Source organism: Takifugu flavidus, chromosome 6 (assembly GCF_003711565.1).
Source record: "Takifugu flavidus isolate HTHZ2018 chromosome 6, ASM371156v2, whole genome shotgun sequence".
Taxonomy (NCBI): domain Eukaryota; kingdom Metazoa; phylum Chordata; class Actinopteri; order Tetraodontiformes; family Tetraodontidae; genus Takifugu; species Takifugu flavidus.
Window position 1 is genome coordinate 10,606,403 of NC_079525.1, and position 19,086 is coordinate 10,625,488.

The 19,086-nt window shown below is 41.1% G+C and overlaps 4 protein-coding genes across 10 annotated transcripts; 3 read left to right on the plus strand and 1 right to left on the minus strand.

Annotated features, from left to right (window-relative positions):
• The first annotated feature begins 461 nt into the window (after positions 1 to 461).
• Positions 462 to 3,619, plus strand: saraf (store-operated calcium entry-associated regulatory factor). Its single transcript, XM_057034709.1, has 7 exons — positions 462 to 658; positions 1,028 to 1,206; positions 1,813 to 2,002; positions 2,084 to 2,353; positions 2,442 to 2,593; positions 2,681 to 2,780; positions 3,101 to 3,619. Exons 1-7 carry the CDS (start codon positions 592 to 594, stop codon positions 3,124 to 3,126), a joined length of 984 nt encoding a protein of 327 aa, XP_056890689.1. The 5' UTR covers positions 462 to 591; the 3' UTR covers positions 3,127 to 3,619.
• On the minus strand, positions 3,293 to 6,368 carry si:dkey-9i23.8 (red-sensitive opsin). Its single transcript, XM_057034714.1, has 8 exons — positions 5,923 to 6,368; positions 5,545 to 5,684; positions 5,400 to 5,463; positions 5,172 to 5,348; positions 4,774 to 4,912; positions 4,568 to 4,701; positions 3,953 to 4,086; positions 3,293 to 3,868 (listed from the first exon to the last, which is right to left on the minus strand). Coding segments are annotated over exons 1-8 (999 nt in total). The 5' UTR covers positions 5,924 to 6,368; the 3' UTR covers positions 3,293 to 3,658.
• Positions 6,369 to 6,499: 131 nt separating this feature from the next.
• On the plus strand, positions 6,500 to 10,812 carry ndufs8a (NADH:ubiquinone oxidoreductase core subunit S8a). 2 transcript variants are annotated; one of them, XM_057034711.1, is made up of 8 exons: positions 6,500 to 6,608; positions 6,972 to 7,027; positions 8,191 to 8,253; positions 8,517 to 8,606; positions 8,738 to 8,846; positions 9,704 to 9,767; positions 9,935 to 10,063; positions 10,368 to 10,812. In XM_057034711.1, exons 2-8 carry the CDS (start codon positions 6,985 to 6,987, stop codon positions 10,497 to 10,499), a joined length of 630 nt encoding a protein of 209 aa, XP_056890691.1. In that variant the 5' UTR covers positions 6,500 to 6,608; positions 6,972 to 6,984; the 3' UTR covers positions 10,500 to 10,812. The 2 variants fall into 2 exon arrangements, with proteins under 2 accessions (XP_056890691.1, XP_056890692.1); XM_057034712.1 differs by having other exon boundaries at positions 6,587 to 6,679.
• Positions 10,813 to 11,000: 188 nt separating this feature from the next.
• LOC130526789 (ribosomal protein S6 kinase beta-2-like) lies at positions 11,001 to 18,125 on the plus strand. Of its 6 annotated transcripts, none has more exons than XM_057034705.1 (17): positions 11,001 to 11,206; positions 11,688 to 11,742; positions 11,830 to 11,867; positions 11,940 to 12,054; positions 12,843 to 12,911; positions 13,026 to 13,173; positions 13,255 to 13,312; positions 13,451 to 13,551; positions 13,640 to 13,730; positions 13,827 to 13,917; positions 14,809 to 14,916; positions 15,060 to 15,122; positions 15,573 to 15,650; positions 15,904 to 16,011; positions 16,165 to 16,277; positions 16,756 to 16,903; positions 17,020 to 18,125. In XM_057034705.1, the coding sequence occupies exons 2-17, from the start codon at positions 11,689 to 11,691 to the stop codon at positions 17,041 to 17,043; spliced, it is 1,407 nt and encodes a 468-aa protein (XP_056890685.1). In that variant the 5' UTR covers positions 11,001 to 11,206; position 11,688; the 3' UTR covers positions 17,044 to 18,125. The 6 variants fall into 6 exon arrangements, with proteins under 6 accessions (XP_056890685.1, XP_056890683.1, XP_056890686.1 ...); XM_057034703.1 differs by having other exon boundaries at positions 17,072 to 18,125; XM_057034706.1 differs by having other exon boundaries at positions 16,756 to 16,973; positions 17,072 to 17,201.
• Positions 18,126 to 19,086: the final 961 nt, after the last annotated feature.

Genomic DNA, 19,086 nt, shown 5'->3' on the forward strand with positions numbered 1-19,086 from the left:
ACAAGATTATAGCTGTCAAAAATGTGGATGTGTACATGTCAGCGTTTTATGAGTTTAAACTGTTACATACATTCTTTTTCTGCCAAATATGAGTAATTATTAAGTCAGCCATTTTACAATATTTTTTAAAGGATCAGGCGTGAGTTTGGTTTACAGTTTACTAAACATATTTCATTTCATAAACTAATCTATAGAAGCAAATTAGATTCCATAATTAAACTTTCTCTGTATTGCCTTTAGTCAAAGATTTACTACTGTCACACCAATTAATGGTCAATAAATCATATCAAATGAAATATAAACTACTTCTAATAATACAGCAGGTTTAGGTTTTGTTGAGCATATAAGCATTTAATTCCCTCAAACGTAAAAAGAGAGAAATGGATTCGAACAGACGCGGAAATAAGATCAATCAGCAAAGATCGATCAAATGATCTGGAAGAAGTTACGGTCGGAGTCGTCATCACTGTACCGGTGCATTATGGGGCTTCATCATTGTGTTCTTCCTGTTTACATGTAATAACGGAGGCAGAGTTCGGGATTACACGGATACTTTTAGACTACTTATCCAGGAGTTTCGTAACATACAACATGAAGACAACGTTCAAAGCTTTTTGGCTATTTTTGTTGGTTGAAATAACCAGTAGTCTGAACGGCGGTGAGTTAGCTTTTAGCTTTAGTCTGACAATGGGTTGGATACGTATACCGGAAGTGAAATGGAAAGAGGCAGAAATTGTTTATGTTTGGTTATTTTATTTTTATCGGACTTTTATTTTTTATGTACTACACTGCTCTTGGCATGCCAAACCTTTCCTCCAGTTCTTTGACAGTGATTTGCAAAATGTTGATCTGACGTCCCCTCTCTGTATATACTGTATATCAGTGTACTGTATATCTTAAGCAGCTCTCCTATTACAAGTTTTACCTTATAAGTGATGTCCTACTGTGCAATACCGGTATCTAAGGTCTCTGCATGGAATATTTCAGATGGAGTTTTTTTTATAGGATGGTTAACATCTTTATGCAGATGCTGTACTGCTGCGGGATGTGCAGGTCTTGACACTGTACAGAGGACTCTACACCACTGCACGGCGGTCCAGCCCAGTCCCTCAGCTCCAGTGTGTTGGGGGCTCGGCGGGATGTCACGCATTTGTTCCAGAGGTGGTCCAGTGTCAGAACAAAGGATGGGATGGCATGGATGTACAAGTGAGGTTTATTTCAGCATTTAGGTGCCTGGTTCTACCCAATGAGACAAATACACATAATGCTAGAGTTAAGTGATCCATAACAAACTGTATTCATGGATCAGGATTTTCAGATTCCGTTGAGAACTTAAGGGGTGGGGAAGTCTGGTGAAGAAAGCTGATTGGTGGCGCGCACAATCCACACAGTTCTGTACGCCCAATATGTTTCAGCCGTAAAAGTAGGACAACTAGGTCCCTGCTCTTTTGAACACCTATGTGGAGAAAGAAATTCAGTGGCAGTGTGAAATTCTATGAATATTAACCAACAAAATGGTGGAGTTAAATGACTGAAAAGCTAAAAAAATGTTTAAGATGGTGAAGAATCGTTTAGTTTTCGTTTAGTTTTCTCCCGCTTATCCGGATCCGGGTCGCGGGGGCAGCAGCTTCAGGAGGGATGCCCAGACAGCCCTCTCCCCGGCCACTTCCATCAGCTCCTCCGGGGGGACCCCCAGCCCCTCCCAAGCCAGGCGAGAGATGTAATCTCTCCACCTAGTCCTGGGCCGGCCCCTTTGCAGTAATAAAGGACTGTGGCGGCTATTTAATCTATGGGCCTTTCTTGTCATTTCAGTGGGAGTGCAGAACAGACATGGATAATGCATACCGGTTTGGTCGTATTGAGGTGAGCTGTGAAGGCTACAACCACCCGGCTGATGCATATATCCTGAAGGGCTCATGTGGTCTGGAATACACCCTGGAGCTGACTAGAGAGGGCAGAGGAAAGCATACTGGATCCCACAGTGGGTTCAGTGCATTTGGAGGTAGCATGGTGTAAAATCTTACATCATCCCTGAGCTCCAAAATTGGTCCTAATATGTCCAACTTTCTTGTGTGTGGGTCAGATCTCGGCGGCTTTGCCTCCAGTTTCTTTGGTTCCTCTGGAAACAAACACCAACAGAACCAGCACAACCGTCACAGCTCAGACCCATCAGCTAATGGGAATTTTGGCAACCTGCTGGTGGTGGCTGTTCTCTTGTTGATGGCTTATGGCGTCTACAAGCTCTTCCTCAGTGAAAACATTCCCAACTTGGGGCAGGATGGTTACCATGGACACCAGGACCACGGCTCAACGGCAGCACCACCACCACCAGGATTTAAACCTGATTTCACAGGTTTTTAGAGAGAAGCATCTTTATCACCACAATATCCTCTTCCATTGTTTACTGAAACCTCCAGTGTCTCTTGTTTTAACATGTCCAGGCTACTCTGGTCCAAACCCAGGCTATGGTTTTCGTGACGACTTCACACGTAGCCAGCAGTACCCAGGAGGACGATCTGCTCACAGTGGGGGTGGAGGCTTCTGGACTGGCATGGGGACTGGAGGGGTGCTGGGATATCTGTTTGGCCGTCAGAGGAAAGCGGAGTGACTAATATTACAGAACAGGTCATTGAAAGGTTCACTGAGAACCTTTCAATGACCTGTTCTGTATTTGTGCTGCAGGAGTCAGTCCCATGGATACCGACACTCCAGTTATCATGACAACGCAGCATCCAATAATGGAACACATTCATCATCAACAGGAACACGGACCGCATCAGGTCTGTGTGACTCTAAATTTCTTGATATCTAGTATTTAGGTGACATCCTGTGCTGGCTTTAACCCACGTCTGCTTTAAGACACTTTATTCACATCTTACATTTAGAGTTTGTCCAAAGTCTTTTATTATTTTTTTCATAATGTGTGGAGTCAGTTATCAGTCTTGAGGGTCAGAGCAACTGTTCATATCTGTCATAGTGGAAAATTAGGCGATGATTTAGACACAAGGATGGGATCGCTTGTGAGACAGCTGTGTGAGATTTTTCACCTGGATGTTCTGCAATTGATGTTCATCATCTGTCCTCTTTGTGTTGTTTTCAGGTTTTGGAGGAACCAAAAGACGATAGAAACCATGGAGTTTGTATGTCTTCACTAGCTTACAGTTAGACTTGTAATGGTCCATTAACATCAGCTAAAACATCCAGTAACCAACTTATATAAGTTTCCTGTTAAGTTCTTCATCCATGGGGCACCACCCGATATGTCTGTAAGATAATGACTACTTAAAAAATGTTGTTGATTTGTTGAGTCATTTAGACACAGAACGAAAGGTTGCCCAAGTTAAGGTTTATTTACAGTGTAATAGGATATTAATTTAAAAATTATATTTAAGATGGATGAATAAATTAATTAACTTGCTCAAAAATGTAAAAAAAAACAAAACAATATTGAAATGAGGAGAGTGCTATAAAGGCAGATTTGGTAAGAAAGTAATATAATGTAAATATTTCCCCTCTCTTACCTGACCTGCTCTCTATCCTCAACTAGGTTAGGCACTGCTGGATTGTTTTATCAAATGGAAAATGTTGAAGTATCACAATAAAGTGATTGTATACTGGACACTTTACTGGAGACTTTACATTTCTGCACACCTTCTGCTTAAAGCTCTCGTTGAGTGATAGAGGTAAGCACTGGTTCTGAAGAGTCTTTCCTGTTGGTCCACAGTAGGGCCAGAAAAGCCTCCCGGAAATCCTGATGGTAGAAGTAGATCAGAGGGTTCAAACCACAGTCCAGGTAGGACATCACTGATGCGAGGGTCCTCAACCACGTTGGAGCAGGTGACAGGTCTGTTCTGCCTAACAGGATCAGCTGATGAAAAAAGACAAAATCTAATCTGAGAAATAATCCCACAACTATATGTCACTTTTTAATATGTTTAAATCAAAACATCACCTCAGACATCATGAACGGTGTGTAGCACAGCATGTAGAAGGCTACCAGCAGGGGGCAGACTGCAGATAGGTCGGCTTCATGCTCGCTTGCAAACAGACATGAGTTGTTTTCAGTCCCATTAAGTTTATGTAATACTTTTCTTTAGTAATTGGATGTGATGTAGAGAACAAAATTAAATATGAATGTGTCAACCACCTTTAATATTTATTCAGACTACACTATCAGATTGTCATCATGAGAATATTTTCAACACTAAAAAGCAACAGTGGACAGAACGTTTCACTCTTAAAGTACAGGTTATTTTTGTCACTGCAGTATATTTCACAGTGTGTTTTTCATTACAGATGCTCTTACATTAAAGGCTTCCTTTTCTCTTTTATAGTCTTTTATATGCTGTTGTGATTTAACTGCATAAGCAAATTATTTAATGATTTCTCCACAAATAATTTGTATGTTGACATGCATGGTCTGACATGGATCTATATGAGTCTTTGACCTTTCAATACCTGTCAATAACCCTCAATCATTTTATATTTTTTTTTAATCAGAAGCTAATATGACGAGGTTGTGCTGTGTCAGTCTTTTACCTGTAGTTTGGGTAGTAGCCAAAGGCACTCAACAGTGAGCAGAGCAGGATGAATAGGAAGGGGAGGAAGATACAGACAGAAAAAGCACTAAGAATGTAGATCAACATGTCAGAGTAGCTGTTCTCCCAGAATACTGCACACAGCATCTCTGCAGGATCATACCTGCATGAAAAGTAGGATTGAACTAAACAAGGAGGGGCTCAGGTGACCACACACAATGACAAAACAACATACTTGATCCACATGTTCACAACAGGGAGACTCCCAAACACCAACCCCGCCACCCAGAAAGCCAAGCAAGCTGTTGCCATAACAACAAATTGGGGATGTCTTGTGGAGAACGGGCCCATCGACCGCTGCACACAGAGCACAGCTGAAAAAGAGAAAAGGAAAACTCTTCAGTTTCCATAAAAGTGTAATAGTAGTATCATTTTAATTCAGCCATTTCACTTTAAAAGAAAAGTATTTACATTCTCACACCTTTGCGATTATTTCTTTATTGAGAAGAAAGGAGGGATTGAATGGAGAAATGTCCACAAGCATTGATATAAATGTCACTGTGTGTGCTGCTATGGAAGACATTACACTGTATGCTAACAAGCATAACTACGGTATGATAAATCCACTTGTACCTAAGCTCCCTATAGAGGAGCTGATGAAGGTGAACTTCAGGAGGCTGACCACCTCGCACCACGGTGATCTCTGACCCCCTGTCAGCATGGCCAGAAGAGAGCTGGAGATGATAAGGATGGAGCAGCCTTTACAAAATTGGAATAAAGAACATATGCCAGTCAAACACCAAGTCTGTGCTGCAGTAATTTAATGAAATTATGATGCAAAATTACAACACCTAATCATACCGAAATCTGACAACGTGAGACTCAGGAAAGGCAGCCAGTAAAGGCAGCAGATCTGAGCCCTGCACTAAAAATGCAAGGAGGATGAGAAGATGCTTTTCTCACTCATACACAGCAGTGAGTGACAGAACCACCAATCAAATCTTACTTTGACTTTGACAAACAGAATCAGACCATTCCCCGCTACTCCCAGCAACATTTCCAGGCCCAGCACTGCCACCAATAACCACTTCTCTGTCTTCAGCCAAGAATGTTCAATCCACAGTGTTCCGTTAAACCAGTCGCTCACTATAATATAAATCAATGGGCTTTATTTATAACACCTTTCTCAACAGGGTACTTAAAACTACTTAAAACTGACCAAAGGGTATATCAAAATTAAAAAAAAAAAATCTAAATATAATATATATTTCAGCCAAAATTAGACCATTGATTTGACATATAACATCCTTCATTATCAAAGCACTGGGTAATCAAATGTCAACGCATACCGTGTCTTATATAAACTATAATAAAGATTACTTACTTTTTCAACAAGTAATCTGCCCGCAGTCTTCAACAACAACTTCTAGGTGTAGCTAGGGCTCAGATGTCCTTAGAAAAAATTGTCATCCATTAAAATTCATAGGGTTCATTTAACTTCAATGTGTGCACATGCGATTCAGCATATACTGCTAACTAACTACCTTACAAAATCCAATTTAAATTGCCCTCAAGAGGGAGTCTGTTATGAACATGACACAAAATGTGATCTTATTCTAAACAACCTTCTTCATCCACATATCTAAATGTAGGCAATATATATCATTGCAGCATCTAAAGAACTTGTCGAGCTTTCCTAAAAGACTTCGATGTTCAAAAAATTAATTTAGATTTAAATATTTAATATTAATTATATGATTTATATAGATTATTTTATACCAAGTTATAATCCTGAAATGTGTTGAAATGTGCACTGCTGAGAGGTGTTCGTTATTTAACATGCCTTGATACATTTAAAATGATTAATTTCTAATCATAACTAAACAACCAAAACTGGCCAGCAGGGCGCATGCGCATAAGCGACCCGGAACCGGTCTTTTTTTAAACTTGACTGATTGGATCCCCATCCTGACGTCACATTACGTCGACTCGTCACTTCCTATAGACGCAGAGTCCCTTGTAACATATTGTCCGCTGTTCTGGTTGAGAAGGCCAAATAGCGACATTTCGGTGAGTTTCACACCAGTTAATTTTAAAACCACCATGATTTAGTGAAGAGTTGACGTGTATCGCATAACCCCGTAAGTTTTTAATTTAAATTTGCCGTCCAGATAATCAAACTTACACCACCCTCACACGACCTTTATGCAGAAGTCCTTGAGAGGGATTTAATACAAGAGCGCTCACACCGGTGCCTCTGAACATCTCGCAGATCAATTATTTTAAACAAGTAGGTCAGGAATATTATTTAAGTTTCGTGTTAACGCATGTATGGGCTTTGCTCGGTTACTGGTCAGTGTTAGGGGTCCGCATAAACATCAGGACACGGAGTGAAGCTAATAAAAATCTGAATTATTTGTTCATTTGTTTCAGTCTCCACCACGGGATGGCTGCAACATTGCGTTTGCTCTACTCCGTGTCAAAGCCAGGTAAGGATGAGATACTGTGAGTGACTATATAATAATTTATGTAAACGATGGCCATAATCCAGGCCCTTAAGAAGTTCATGTCAACCCCTCTCACCCTTATGGGTTTTGGGAGATGTAGCTCAGTGTTTATTGCTGTATTATTTCTTTTTCTACTTTTGGCTGTTCTCAGCAGTGCACCGATTCAACTGTCTCCATCTAACCCGATCCATCATCTTCTGGTGCACCTGTTAACTTCATGTCCTCATTCCCTACATCCATGAATGTCCTCTTTGGTCTTCCTTTAGGTCTCCTGCATGGCAGGACGTCAGCCTCCTTCTGCCCACATATAGACCATCCCTTTTCAATACCTGTCCACACCGTCTTGTGCTGTCACTTATTTTACCCTTCAATAGCTCTCATTTTCCTCATTCAGTACCATTTTAGAGTACTTTTTCTATCTTCCCACTACACCTCTCACATCTGTCAATATGGCCCATCTCTGTCCCTACCCTTCCTAAGCTGCTGTGCATCTTTCCTGTCCTTGACTCTTCCTGTTCATCCTGTATAAATCATTCTCTTCCTGTCCATCCTCACCGGCAGGTCATTGTATGTGGTTTGTCTGGCGTTTGCCACCTCTACTTTCACCTTACGTAGCATTTGCCTCTTCTCAGCTGACCTCTTTCTGTGTATACATTCCCACACTTCCTGATTTATTTATTGTTACAAAAGACGCACCAAGTACTTTCCTACCTGCTTACATCTGCTGGAGTTGCCCAGTCATGTGAAATTACCTTTAAACCAACTGGAGCCTGTCCTCACTCTTTCTTAATCACCCCACTCCACACCAACACTCTTCTTTTCCCAGCCTTTATCACTTTGTCCTCTACCTTTCCTCTTATCCTCTTCATCTTGCACACCAATCATACTGCACATCTTCTTGAATTAAAAACTGTGTCCCTCTTACCGTCATCGCCCAATATATATATATATATCTTTGAAATATCTTTGACTTCTTAGCCACTGCTAATTAAAATTGTAACTTGGTGGAAAACCACCATACAGCATAATAACAGTTGGTACTGTTATCAGTAATCTATAATATACTTTTATGCATTATATTTTTTTACTATGTGATGATATTTGCATGATAGCTGTCTTCATGTTTGACCCCTTTGTGTTTTCAGGCACTACGCCCAGTCTCAATGTGTTGCGCTCCTTTACTGTGTCAGCGCAAAGAGAAGGATACAGTAAGTCTTTAACATCACTTAGCTCTAAGATGAAGACCTTATATTTAACACTACAGGGCTGGCTCCTAAATTTAGAGTGACAACACTTTTTGAATGTCAATTTTCCTTGTATTTTGTATACTTTTGCCTTGTAGATTGTGACTGCCTGTTGTTTGGTTTCATTTTAATCAAAGTGGGATTTTGAGCATGTTGATGCACCTAATGGGACAATAATAACTCATTAGCCAGTGTGCAATATGTAACAAAGTCATTTTGTGTTGCAGAGTATGTCAATGCCCAGGAGATCCCCACAGATATGAAGTCCATCACAGACAGAGCCGCACAGACACTGTTGTGGACAGAACTTTTCAGAGGTGAGCTGCACACACAAATTAATACACAGACCCTGAGATCTTGTATTTCAGGATAATGAGTAAAATATCCTGAGTTCCCCACATGCTTGTTTTGCATCTGATCAGCATGACTGACAGGATTGTGTCATTAGGTTTGGGTATGACATTGAGCTACCTGTTCAGAGAACCTGCCACCATCAATTACCCTTTTGAGAAGGGACCACTGTCACCACGCTTCAGAGGAGAACACGCACTGCGCAGGTGACCAATGAGAAGATTGTTGAAGGGATTAACTGTTATTCTAACCTGCTTTATTGTTTTACTGTTTTGGTTACATTATTTCCATTCTAATCTAATTTCCTCATTTATTTCCTAGAGTATATGTGTGTGAATGAGAGGGCCCAAGGTGGAAGAGTGAGGTTACAGGGAGAAGAGATAAAGAAGGTGGAGGATTTTAAGTACCGTACTTAGGGTCAACAGTCTATGGAGAGTGTGGAAAAGAGGGGAAGAAGTGTGTACAGGCAGGCTGGAATAGGTGGAGAAAAGTGCCAGGTGTGATGTGTGATAAGAGTTTCAGCTAAAATGAAAGGGAAAGTGTACAAAACTGTGGTGAGACCAGAGATGTCGGTTGGTCTAGAGACAGTGCCACTGAGGAAAAGACGAGGCAGAGATGAAGATGTTGAGGTTCTCTTTGGGAGTGACCAGGTTGAATAGGATCAGGATTGAGTACATCAACAGGACAGCAAATGTTCGAGGCTTTGGAGATAAAGTCAGATAGGCCAGACTGAGATGATTCAGACATGTCCAGAGGAGAGACAGTGAATATATTGGTTGAAGGGTGCCAGGCAGGAGGCCTCGAGGAAGACTAAAGAGGAGGTTTATAGATGTAGTGAAAGAAGACATGAATGCAATTGTTGTAGGAGAAGAGGATGCAGAAGATAGGGTTAGATGGAAGCAACTGATTTGCTGTGGCGACCCCTGAAGGGAAAAGCCAAAATAAGGTTTCTTGTTTTCTCTAAATGATGTTGACATTGATTTTGTCCCGTAGTTGAGATCCTAGCATAAAATGAGTGTATTTTTTTCGCACTTTCACTGTATTTGACATGATGCTTTACCAGGTACCCCTCAGGAGAGGAGCGTTGCATTGCCTGCAAGTTGTGTGAAGCCATCTGCCCAGCTCAGGTACAACCGCACTTCGAAACACTGCCCATCAAATCTGCATGCCAAAGATTGTAAACATACTGATATATAAACACGCAAGGAGTCAATTAACTTTTATCGTCGTGCAAATGACATCGGCCTCTGTTGATGTTTCTTTCCGTCCTACGTTTCACGATGTCCCCGTCCAGGCTATTACCATAGAAGCAGAGACGCGTGCTGACGGCAGCAGGAGGACAACCCGTTATGACATTGACATGACCAAATGCATCTACTGCGGCTTCTGTCAAGAGGCTTGTCCTGTGGACGCTATTGTAGAGGTTTGTAAACCTGCTTGGCATATTCTGAAAGACTCACATGATCTTTTCTGGTAGACTGGCCATAAACAGACAGTTAAACTCTAAATCATTGGTTGGCAAACATGACCTAGCAGTATGTACGATCATCCTTCACACATGAGAAGCTAGACGGGAAGTTGTCCTTCCAAGGGTGATAGACATCAAATGAACATGCACATAAAAAATAAATGACCGACAGATGGTGCCATCTTCAGTTTATTTTACATTCCATTGTTGATATGAATGAGATTAGCAATGGTGTTTTATTAGTTTGTGTCTGTTTCAGGGTCCTAACTTTGAGTTTTCTACGGAGACGCATGAGGAGCTTCTGTACAACAAGGAGAAACTCCTGAACAATGGAGATAAGTGGGAAGCAGAGATCGCTGCTAACATTCAGGCTGATTACCTCTACAGATAGACACCAAACGTCCAAACTGTACACACTGTAAGAACATACAATCCTACTGTTGTTCCCGCTTGTCATTAATATCCAGTGGATTTTCTCCAGTTTCCAAGTAATACACATTATATATTATTGAGGGAAGATAGTGTGAAGGTTGTCCTCATTCTGCAGAAATGGCAAACTCCTGGATACTCATGGCAGAATCAGATCATCCTAAACTGATTTTATACTTAATGTTAGCATTTTTTGGCCAGGTTTGATTTCATCTTCTATCCTGTCTTGCTCAATAACTAAGTAAATAAAATAAACCTGTTGTTGGAGCACTTCACATGTGTCCTGTATTATATTTTCTGCATGAACCGATTTTGGATCATATTATTTTTGTATGTGGACCACATTCATGGAAGACGGTATCATGAATCAGTGAAGCTGTACGAATGCAGTTGGCGAATATTACCAATGGTGGGCGGTAATGCGAGCTAACCACCATGAAACGGAAAAGAAGAAGAAGAACGCAATCAACTGCTTTTCACCACCGAAGAAGGGTCAACAAACTACAAAAACAAGCAGCTACAGGCGGAGCGCCTCCATGCTGGACACAAGAACACGGTGGAGGCGTAAACGAGTTTCTTATCATTTGATAGCAGTGTGAGGACATCAATGACGGCGTGTTTACGTGTAAATATTGTTTTACCATTGGAAGCATAGGACTAGTTACTGAGGTGAGGAATGTCCGACTAAATGCGAATTTACGGTAACACGTTAGCATGTTTGCTGACGCTACCTGTCACCCGTCAACGTGATGTTGGTTGCCATTTGATGTCGACAGCGACTTTTACCGTGTGCTTCGGATTATTTAGATGTTTTTGGGCTTTATCGCATGCTGCCATGAGAGTGTAGCATGTATTTGTCTCTAATTAAGATTTAATATGCGCACTCCAGTGTATATCTTGCCAATACTTATGTTTAAATCAATTATCACTGAGTAACATCTAAATTTATAATAAATTCTAAAAATGTCTTTGTCAACTTTATTGGATTATTCACACTAAATATTTACAACATAAGATATAAAGTACATGCATGTGAATTAATAATGTACACAGTCACTGCAGAAAATCTTTTTGACCTTTTGAAACCTTTATGTGATTTGAATGTCAGTTTTATTTAATGTCAAATTAAATGTGTTCTGTCTTTTGTCAGGATGGCAGGGGTTTTTGACATTGACTTGGAGACGGAGGACATCAGCGATACAGAGGTTTGTAACTCAGCTGTTTTTATAAAGCTTGTATCTCATACTGTACATTTTATTCTGTTATCATGTCCCTTTTCTCCTCTTGTACAGGATGATGTTTGTGACTTTACTGTGACGGAGTCAGAGAAGTAAGTAACTTAATACTGTAATCCCCAAATGACTCAAGACTAATAAGTTTTTCTTTGTCCTATTTATTCAAGCGTTCAAACCGAAGAGGTGGAGTTGACAAGTGAGAGTGTGAACAGAAACAGCGAGAGAGTTGGACCTGACTGCTTCGAACTGCTGACTGTGCTGGGAAAAGGAGCCTATGGCAAGGTCATTACGCAATATTCACCACGGTAACAGTGAAACATATCACACCTCAGCACCTGTGTGAATTACAAGTAGTAATAATAATAATACGCTAATCATAGCAAAGTCGCTGCAGCAGGTACAGCTGGGTTCCTTTATGCTTTAGATTAACGGGCCCTTAGGAATCTTATCCAGAATCCCTTTGGAGTTGAACGGGTTCAGCCTCGTGGTTTTTCTTTGACAGGTCAGTCACTGCATACCTGATGTTAGGTGTTGTTAGTAAGCCTCGATCTAAACACTTAGTTTTTCTGGCCGATTGTTGCCTGTGCAGTCCTCAGCATTGCCTGTTTGCGTTCCGAAAAAGGCTTGAACGGCACACCATTAAACCTGCCTCTGCTCTAATATGTCTGTGTGGAAGAGACCTGGGTGATGCTGTGTAACTACCTTGTGTCCTGTCTTTCCATGGCAACATGAAACATCCACAACCTCATCTCCGTAGAAGAGTTTGGCTGGTTCTCACCCTGTTCTAATCCTCCTACACAGCAGTTTCTCTCCCAGTTAATGACCGTGTTTCAGCCTACACAGGAAATCGATAAACACCTGACTATAATCTTCAAACTCCCCAATTTTGGGCCAGTGTATCTATCAGATTTGATGCTGAGCTGAAGACAACTAGTGATTTGATTTACAATTGTATTAATCACTATTTATGAGTTGAGATATTCTTAATGTTCAGCCTTTTTCCACGCCTGTCTGAAACTTTAGCATAGTACCGCATGTAATAAACAGATGACACTGAAATGTGTTGCCAGGTTTTTCAGGTGCGGAAGGTTCAAGGAGCTCAGATGGGGAAAATTTTTGCCATGAAGGTACTAAAAAAGGTAATGTGGCACATCTGCTTCCTCTGGCATGTGAAAAGATTTCTTTACTCTGCCAACCACCTTTCAAGCGCTTTTCTTCCAATTAAATCTCCCCTCCCGTTCCTCTCTCTGTAGGCTAAGGTTGTTTGTAACGCCAAAGACACAGCCCATACGCGAGCAGAGCGGGAGATCCTCGAGACGGTGAGACACCCGTTCATTGTGGATCTGCTGTATGCGTTCCAGACTGGGGGGAAACTCTACCTCATCCTTGAGTATCTGAGTGGTGAGACAACCTTTATTTTTGCTCTCAGCTTTGTTGCAACTAAGCAACAAACCCTTAAATACACCTGTTTGTTTTTACCAGGAGGAGAAGTATTTATGCAGCTTGAAAAAGAAGGCATCTTCATGGAGGATACTGCTTGGTGAGGACCTGAAATGCAACACCTTCTGAAAAGCATATATAAAAACATGATGCTTTTTTTATTTGTGCGACTGTCACTCGTGAATGACAAGTATGTTTGTCTTTTATATGTGGTGATTGATATAAGGTTTGTGTGCAGTTTTTATCTAGGGGAGATCACGCTGGCCTTAGGTCACCTTCACTCTAACGGGATCATCTACAGAGATCTAAAACCTGAAAACATCATGCTTAATCATGAAGGTATCACACTGTGAATTTTAATAAACTTGCTCTGTTGAGATGCAGAATGTGGTTTTTATCAGAAATTAGATCTTTTTTTTTTTAATAGGGCACATCAAATTAACAGATTTCGGCCTCTGCAAGGAATCCATTCACGATGGAACTGTCACGCACACCTTCTGTGGCACCATAGAGTACATGTGAGTTCTACTGCCCTCATAGCACACTCACCTACTGTCAACTGTTGTCTTTACTTTTGAAATGGCTGCTAATTAGGATGTCTGTTACTCCACCAGGGCCCCAGAGATCCTGACCAGGTCGGGTCACAATAGAGCTGTTGACTGGTGGAGTCTGGGAGCCCTCATGTATGATATGATGACTGGATCAGTAAGTGCAAAGGAATAAACTCCAGCCCCATCGTATGTGCTTTGAAGTAAACCCTGTAAAATCCTTGTAACACCTGCTATTAGGCTCGATCCTGATAAAAAGCAGGAAACGCGTGTTAATTTCTAATCATCTGCTGCTTAAATCTCCGAGCACAAGTTGGAAAATGTCATCATCTTTGATCCTGTCATGAACTCGTAAGGTGCTTTCACACCAATTGTTTGGTCCTTCTTAAATGGACCAGAGTTCATTTCCTTGGTAGGCCATTTTGTTTCTGTCTAAACAAGTAAAGTCTGGTCCACCTCAAAACATAGGTCTTGGTTTGTTTTTAAGTTACCCAGAGAGAAAGTGAACCAAAAATAGGTTGTTAACCATGGAAGTGAACCAAAGAGAGGCACCATGGAAGTCACGTAGCAACAGTGTGAAGCCAAAGAAACAGACTAGCAGAGGTAGAATAATGTCTCCTTGGCAGTAGTGGTGTATATAGGAAGTGCAGGAACCTAATAATATACAATTGCAAGAAAAAGAATATGAAAATCTTCCGATTTCATAGTGTTTACGCTAAAATGTGTCGAGTGTAATGTAAATTCTCAAGATGTGTATTTTTAGCCCTTGCTTTCTCACACTCTTGTGAACATCAAATACTGTTCCAAATTTAAATTTGCAACCTGACAAGTACCCTCCAAGTTTCCTAAAATGATCTTGTGTTGGCTTGGGACAACTTGGTATCCTACAATGAAGTATGAACTCCAAAAGTTCACAAGTCCATGCACGAGTCCTAACAGCCTATTTAAACCCATAAGTTAATAAAGCTAATTGGGTCAGCTGCTAGCCTACCTTAAACCAAGTCTCCTGGTGTGAAAGCACCCTGACCCTGGTGTGATTCTCCCCCAGCCTCCATTTACAGCTGAAAACAGGAAGAAGACCATCGATAAGATCCTAAAGTGTAAACTCAATCTACCCCCGTACCTGACCATCGATGCTAGGGACCTCATCAAAAAGGTATTCGGATTTTTTTTCTCCAGTCTTCTGAATAATGGGACTGCGTCACTTTCAGACTCATCTGTAGCTGTTTGTAGCTGTAAATCTGTATCTCTGTCATATATATTTGATGACTTCACAAAATGAAATTTTGTTTCTTTAAGCTGTTGAAAAAGAGCCCGTCCCAACGACTTGGTTCCAGTAAAGGAGACTGCGCCGACATTCAGGTGACTTAAATTAGGAAACTTAAATAAAAGCAGTGGAAACACTCTTATTTCTGTTGATGGTGGTGGATTTCTACCTAGAATTTGTCTACTTTTTCTTTCATTGGACAAGTTATTTAGAAGAAAATTCCAAGTTGTGTCTATATTTTCATTTATTTACTGTTTGAAAATGAATAATTTGGCTCATTTGAGCTAGTTTTTCTTGAAGGAGCTGCAGTTTGAGAGATTTCTTGACTCTCTGGGGTTAAATCAGAATAATTCCCTTTGTGTTGCTACCAGCTGTGTCAGATTTTACTTTTAAATGGAGAAACTCATAGATTTATATGATAAATAACACAGTTTGCTCCAAATATTAAGCAGCAGGATATGGATTCCCTAGATATTCACTCTGATACACTTGTAAATATGATCAATAAAGAATTTATGTTTTATTTATTTTGACTTCCAACTCAGAAACATCCATTCTTCAGACACATCAGTTGGGACGACCTGCTAAACAAGAGAGTGGAGCCTCCGTACAAGCCACAGCTGGTAGGTCCTTGTGTCACCTCAACACCTTTCTACCCCATCACCAGCTAATCTACATCCCTTTTGTGTTTTCAATCCTCTGTTAGTTTCTATTTCTACCATTTTAGTCATTTATCAGACGCTTTTGTCCAAAGGGACTTGTAGTGAGAGACTGTCCATAGAGGGCAGCCCAGGAGGCACTTACACCATTGGGGAACGAGGCATGAAAGCAGTCTGGATTATATGATTCATCTGTATTTTTCTGTTTTCCGTGTAGCAGTCGGATGAAGATGTGAGCCAGTTTGACACCAGATTCACCATACAGACCCCAGTGGACAGTCCAGACGATACCACGCTCAGTCACAGTGCAGAACTCGCCTTTGCGGTGAGATTTACCTCCGTATTGGTCTTTTGTCCCTTTCGCCTTGTCAAACCACGCACCTCTAATCTGCCGACAACTAAAATCTCTTTGATTTTTTGTATCTCACTGTTGGTCCCTTTTGAATCTGACAGATTGATTTTTGGTTTGTCTCGACAGGGTTTTACTTACGTGGCTCCATCTGTCCTGGAGAGTTTGAAGGAAGGGTTCTCATTTGAACCCCGGACTCGACCTGTTCGCCGCCACAACAGCAGCCCACGCACACCCATCAGGTGAAGCCTGAGCATCTCCTTTGACCTCTGGACGGTTCTGTCCATCCACAACTGTACACAGACAGATATCAACAACCAATGTTTGTGTTGGTTTTAGTGTTGGGACATTTTCTGAAAACTTACAGCACAAAATGTGCAGCGGCGGTCTGGTTGTGTTTGACAGAGATTTAGGGTTAAATGAAGTGGACTTGGGCTTCAAATTTGTTTGCATTTTGATGCCTGGTTGATATGACTACCGTCAAGTTTGATAAGGCAACTTTGGAAGGATATTATTTTGATTTATGATCCAAACTTTGTCTCAGGAAGGTTTGTCAACTATCGCTAAATATCTGCTATCGGCAATAATAATATCATTTAAGCAGACATTTTCATATCTGTGCCTCCCCACCGCGTTATTTATTATTTAGTTGAGCCAATCGTGTGCAGTTTCCTTATTTTAGAGCTTCCAGACATCTAAACTCACTTGACTCCTTTTCAGCCCTCAGAATTTTTCTGCAGCTGGTCCTTTCAAGGCCGGCGTCAGTGGGGATTCTGACCTGCACTCACATTCTTCTCCTCCATCGGCTTTATCACCGGAAAACGGAGCCGCCAGTCAGCCCATCAGGACTCCAGCGAGGGTTAAGAAGGTAAAAGGTCACCATCGATGAAGAGGCAACAGAAGAGATATCGGTCAGAATCAGACTTTTGTTGTAGTCAGTAAGTGTTGAAGTTCAGAGTGGTGTTTTTTTTCTTTTTCTCTCAGCCTCTACCTGATGCAGTTCTTTAAGAGTCTCTATCTATTCATCTATTTCAAGGTGTCTACAGACAGATCAGAGTGGTCCTGGCCTTCCCCTGTCAAGGCCCGTTGTCTCAGGTGGTTGCAAACAACTCCTGTTTCTGCTTCTGTCATGGCGGCATTAAAATCGAATAAACTGGCAAATATGATGGTTGAGTTTTGAATACAGCACTTAAAAACAGGACCTCCAGTCAGTAATTCACCACTTTTCATCTGTTCGTTGCACTGGAATTTTGTATTACCCTGAACTGCTGTAAAATTAGATTTATCAGCCGTTCATTTCAAGTTTGTACAGGTCGACAATCACACTGGTGTTTTAATGAAGGATCACTTTGTTGTTATTCTTTTCTGTTTTTCCCCACTTTTTTGGGGGGGCCGTTTGACTTTTGTGACACTGACTTTAAGGACCCGGGACAATCATTGGATCCTTTTATGTTGGTTTCATCAGCATCAGAGTGTTTATGCAAAAATGAACACATAAAATAATGAACAATTACTTTGGGGGAAGTTCTGACCAGTGTGTAGTTTGATAGCATCCATTACATCTTTTTAAAAATAACTTCTGGGCTGACGACCAAAGCCGGCTGTCTGGTTTTATGCTCAGGAGATCATGTTTTTGAGATCTCCTCCCATAAAAGGCCGAAGCTTTAACACGTATCCTAAATATTGATCAATGCCTAGAGAGCACGAGACGCTTTAATCATGAATTAATAATCAAATCCAGACTTTGCCCCCACATAAATAACCAGTAAATTACTGTTAAATCAGGCTGCTCTGATGTGGTGCTCTTACAAACAAAACTGTTTGTAGAAAGTATTTTGATTAAACAACAGACTTATTTTTGCACTTGAAACCTTTGTCAAATAGTGCTACAGTTCCATATATACACATTTATATATACAGGTATGTATTAATACAAACAACACCCCTACAGTCACAGTAGTGGCCAAGTTGCACTGTTTCAGATTAACTATGATGCATTTTGAATTCTAAGCATGTTAATTTCCAATGTAATAAATGTATATACACTATATAGAACAATATGTACATATGAATAAAGGGATATGTCAGCATCTTCTCTGTTGTGCTGTTTTTCTTCAGTTGTTTCCTTTCAGCCAGTCTACTCAGTAATTAAGCACTGCTTATGTTTCGAGACTGATGGTTTAATCATCGTGACCCGTCGGGCCTTTATCAAGGCGCTCGTTCAACCTCTGTAGAGTTTCACCTGAAGAAATGTTCAGAATCCTTGTGACACGATCGGCCCCTCAACGGCTGCAAGCTGACCAGAGCCAAAACGGGTGGTTTGCTGCAGATTAGTGCATTTTTAAGCTTTTTTGATCAAACAAAGGCTCATACCAGCTTATTCTTGTGTGGAGCCAACACTTCCAAGGTTCTAATCGGTCACAGTTGCTCCACGCCCCCAGCCTCGTTATGCTAACCAGACTCCAGCTACCCTCCCAGCTGACCCCACCTTAGCCTGTTATAACAGCTCCTCTTCCTCAACAGTCCTGCATGTCTTTGTAATGTTACTTAAGGTTCCTTTTGCACAACTGCAAATCAAGCCTTCAGTCAGCGTGTTGGGATCCACTTGGATCTACTATTCAAGAGGGCGTCTCTTAACTCTTAAGTTCAAAGGAATTGGAGATGTTTTCCCCAGCCAACACATTTGATGACTATCTAACAGGGATTTTTTTCCCCGCTCCGATATTTATACGTTTATTTGTGAAGCTCATGAATTCTTCACCACAGACTAGAAGGCTGCTGTGACTCTTAATCAGTCCTGCTGCAGTGCTGAATAGAAAACCAGGGTGGTACTTTTCTTCAATTAGAGAAGAATAATGGATAGTTCTCTCCTTACGGGGGCCTTTATATGAGCTGTCACACTGTTCCCGCAGGCTGTTGCCAAGACAGCATCCTTCGGTCTCAGTGGAGATGTGAGGATGCTGGACCTTCAAAAAGAGAGTCAACGTCAGCAGGGTAGAAACATAACCCCACTGCCAGGGATTAACCAAATGATCACTCCGTTAAACTGCA

Coding starts and splice junctions, on each gene's coding strand:
- saraf (XM_057034709.1), top strand. CDS start 592: ATGAAGACAACGTTCAAAGCTTTTTGGCTATTTTTGTTGGTTGAAATA. Junction 2,354..2,441: donor ATTTAAACCTGATTTCACAG/GTTTTTAGAGAG, acceptor TAACATGTCCAG/GCTACTCTGGTCCAAACCCA. Junction 2,781..3,100: donor AGGAACACGGACCGCATCAG/GTCTGTGTGACT, acceptor TGTTGTTTTCAG/GTTTTGGAGGAACCAAAAGA.
- si:dkey-9i23.8 (XM_057034714.1), bottom strand. Junction 5,464..5,544: donor TTCTGTTTGTCAAAGTCAAA/GTAAGATTTGAT, acceptor TTGCATTTTTAG/TGCAGGGCTCAGATCTGCTG. Junction 4,702..4,773: donor GTTGTGAACATGTGGATCAA/GTATGTTGTTTT, acceptor CTTTTCATGCAG/GTATGATCCTGCAGAGATGC.
- ndufs8a (XM_057034711.1), top strand. CDS start 6,985: ATGGCTGCAACATTGCGTTTGCTCTACTCCGTGTCAAAGCCAG. Junction 8,607..8,737: donor GTGGACAGAACTTTTCAGAG/GTGAGCTGCACA, acceptor TTGTGTCATTAG/GTTTGGGTATGACATTGAGC. Junction 8,847..9,703: donor GGAGAACACGCACTGCGCAG/GTGACCAATGAG, acceptor ATGCTTTACCAG/GTACCCCTCAGGAGAGGAGC.
- LOC130526789 (XM_057034703.1), top strand. CDS start 11,689: ATGGCAGGGGTTTTTGACATTGACTTGGAGACGGAGGACATCAGCGAT. Junction 13,313..13,450: donor TTCATGGAGGATACTGCTTG/GTGAGGACCTGA, acceptor GTTTGTGTGCAG/TTTTTATCTAGGGGAGATCA. Junction 15,651..15,903: donor CTCCGTACAAGCCACAGCTG/GTAGGTCCTTGT, acceptor TTTTCCGTGTAG/CAGTCGGATGAAGATGTGAG.